The 465-nt window shown below is 48.0% G+C and overlaps 1 protein-coding gene across 1 annotated transcript in view; it reads left to right on the top strand.

The window, feature by feature from the left end:
• Positions 1 to 465, top strand: part of UEVLD (UEV and lactate/malate dehyrogenase domains) — a 14,657-nt gene that overhangs the window by 4,298 nt on the left and 9,894 nt on the right. Inside the window, exon 3 of the mRNA XM_018555139.1 lies at positions 246 to 311. Within this exon, the coding sequence (XP_018410641.1) occupies positions 246 to 311 (66 nt within the window). The remainder of the gene's footprint in view (positions 1 to 245; positions 312 to 465) is intronic.

Raw genomic sequence — 465 nt, 5'->3', positions numbered from 1 at the left:
AGGCAGGAGGAAGCATTCCCTCAGTCTCCCCTCCCCAGTGATCAGTCTGCTGCAGGCAGGAGGAAGCAGTTCCTCAGTCTCCCCTCCCCCAGTGATCAGGCGGCTGCAGGGAGGAAGAAGCATTTCCTCAGTCTCCCCTCCTCCAGTGATCAGTCTGTACGTTGTAACATTGTAGCAGCTGGCAGAAGATGATGTGAGGAATATTGCGGTGTGTGTGGGTCTGATGTCGGTGTTTTTATTTTCAGCGTTTAAAGACGGGTCACAGAAAGATCTCCTGAACCTCTCGGGGACCGTTCCCATGAAATTTCAGGGTAAATCTGCTATGAAGATTCTTTTTTTTTCTCCTTCTTTTGTTGTTTGATTCTTAAAGTTTATAAATTGTTTCTTAAAGGGCCAGCGCTCCCAATACGGGTACATTTGCTGTGGCTGAACTTTGATTGCCTTAGAAGGGACCTTCACCCTGAA

The sequence above is a fragment of the Nanorana parkeri genome, unplaced genomic scaffold, assembly GCF_000935625.1.
Source record: "Nanorana parkeri isolate BGI_ZX_2015 unplaced genomic scaffold, ASM93562v1 scaffold10, whole genome shotgun sequence".
Taxonomy (NCBI): domain Eukaryota; kingdom Metazoa; phylum Chordata; class Amphibia; order Anura; family Dicroglossidae; genus Nanorana; species Nanorana parkeri.
This window is presented reverse-complemented; position numbering and strand designations above follow the sequence as displayed.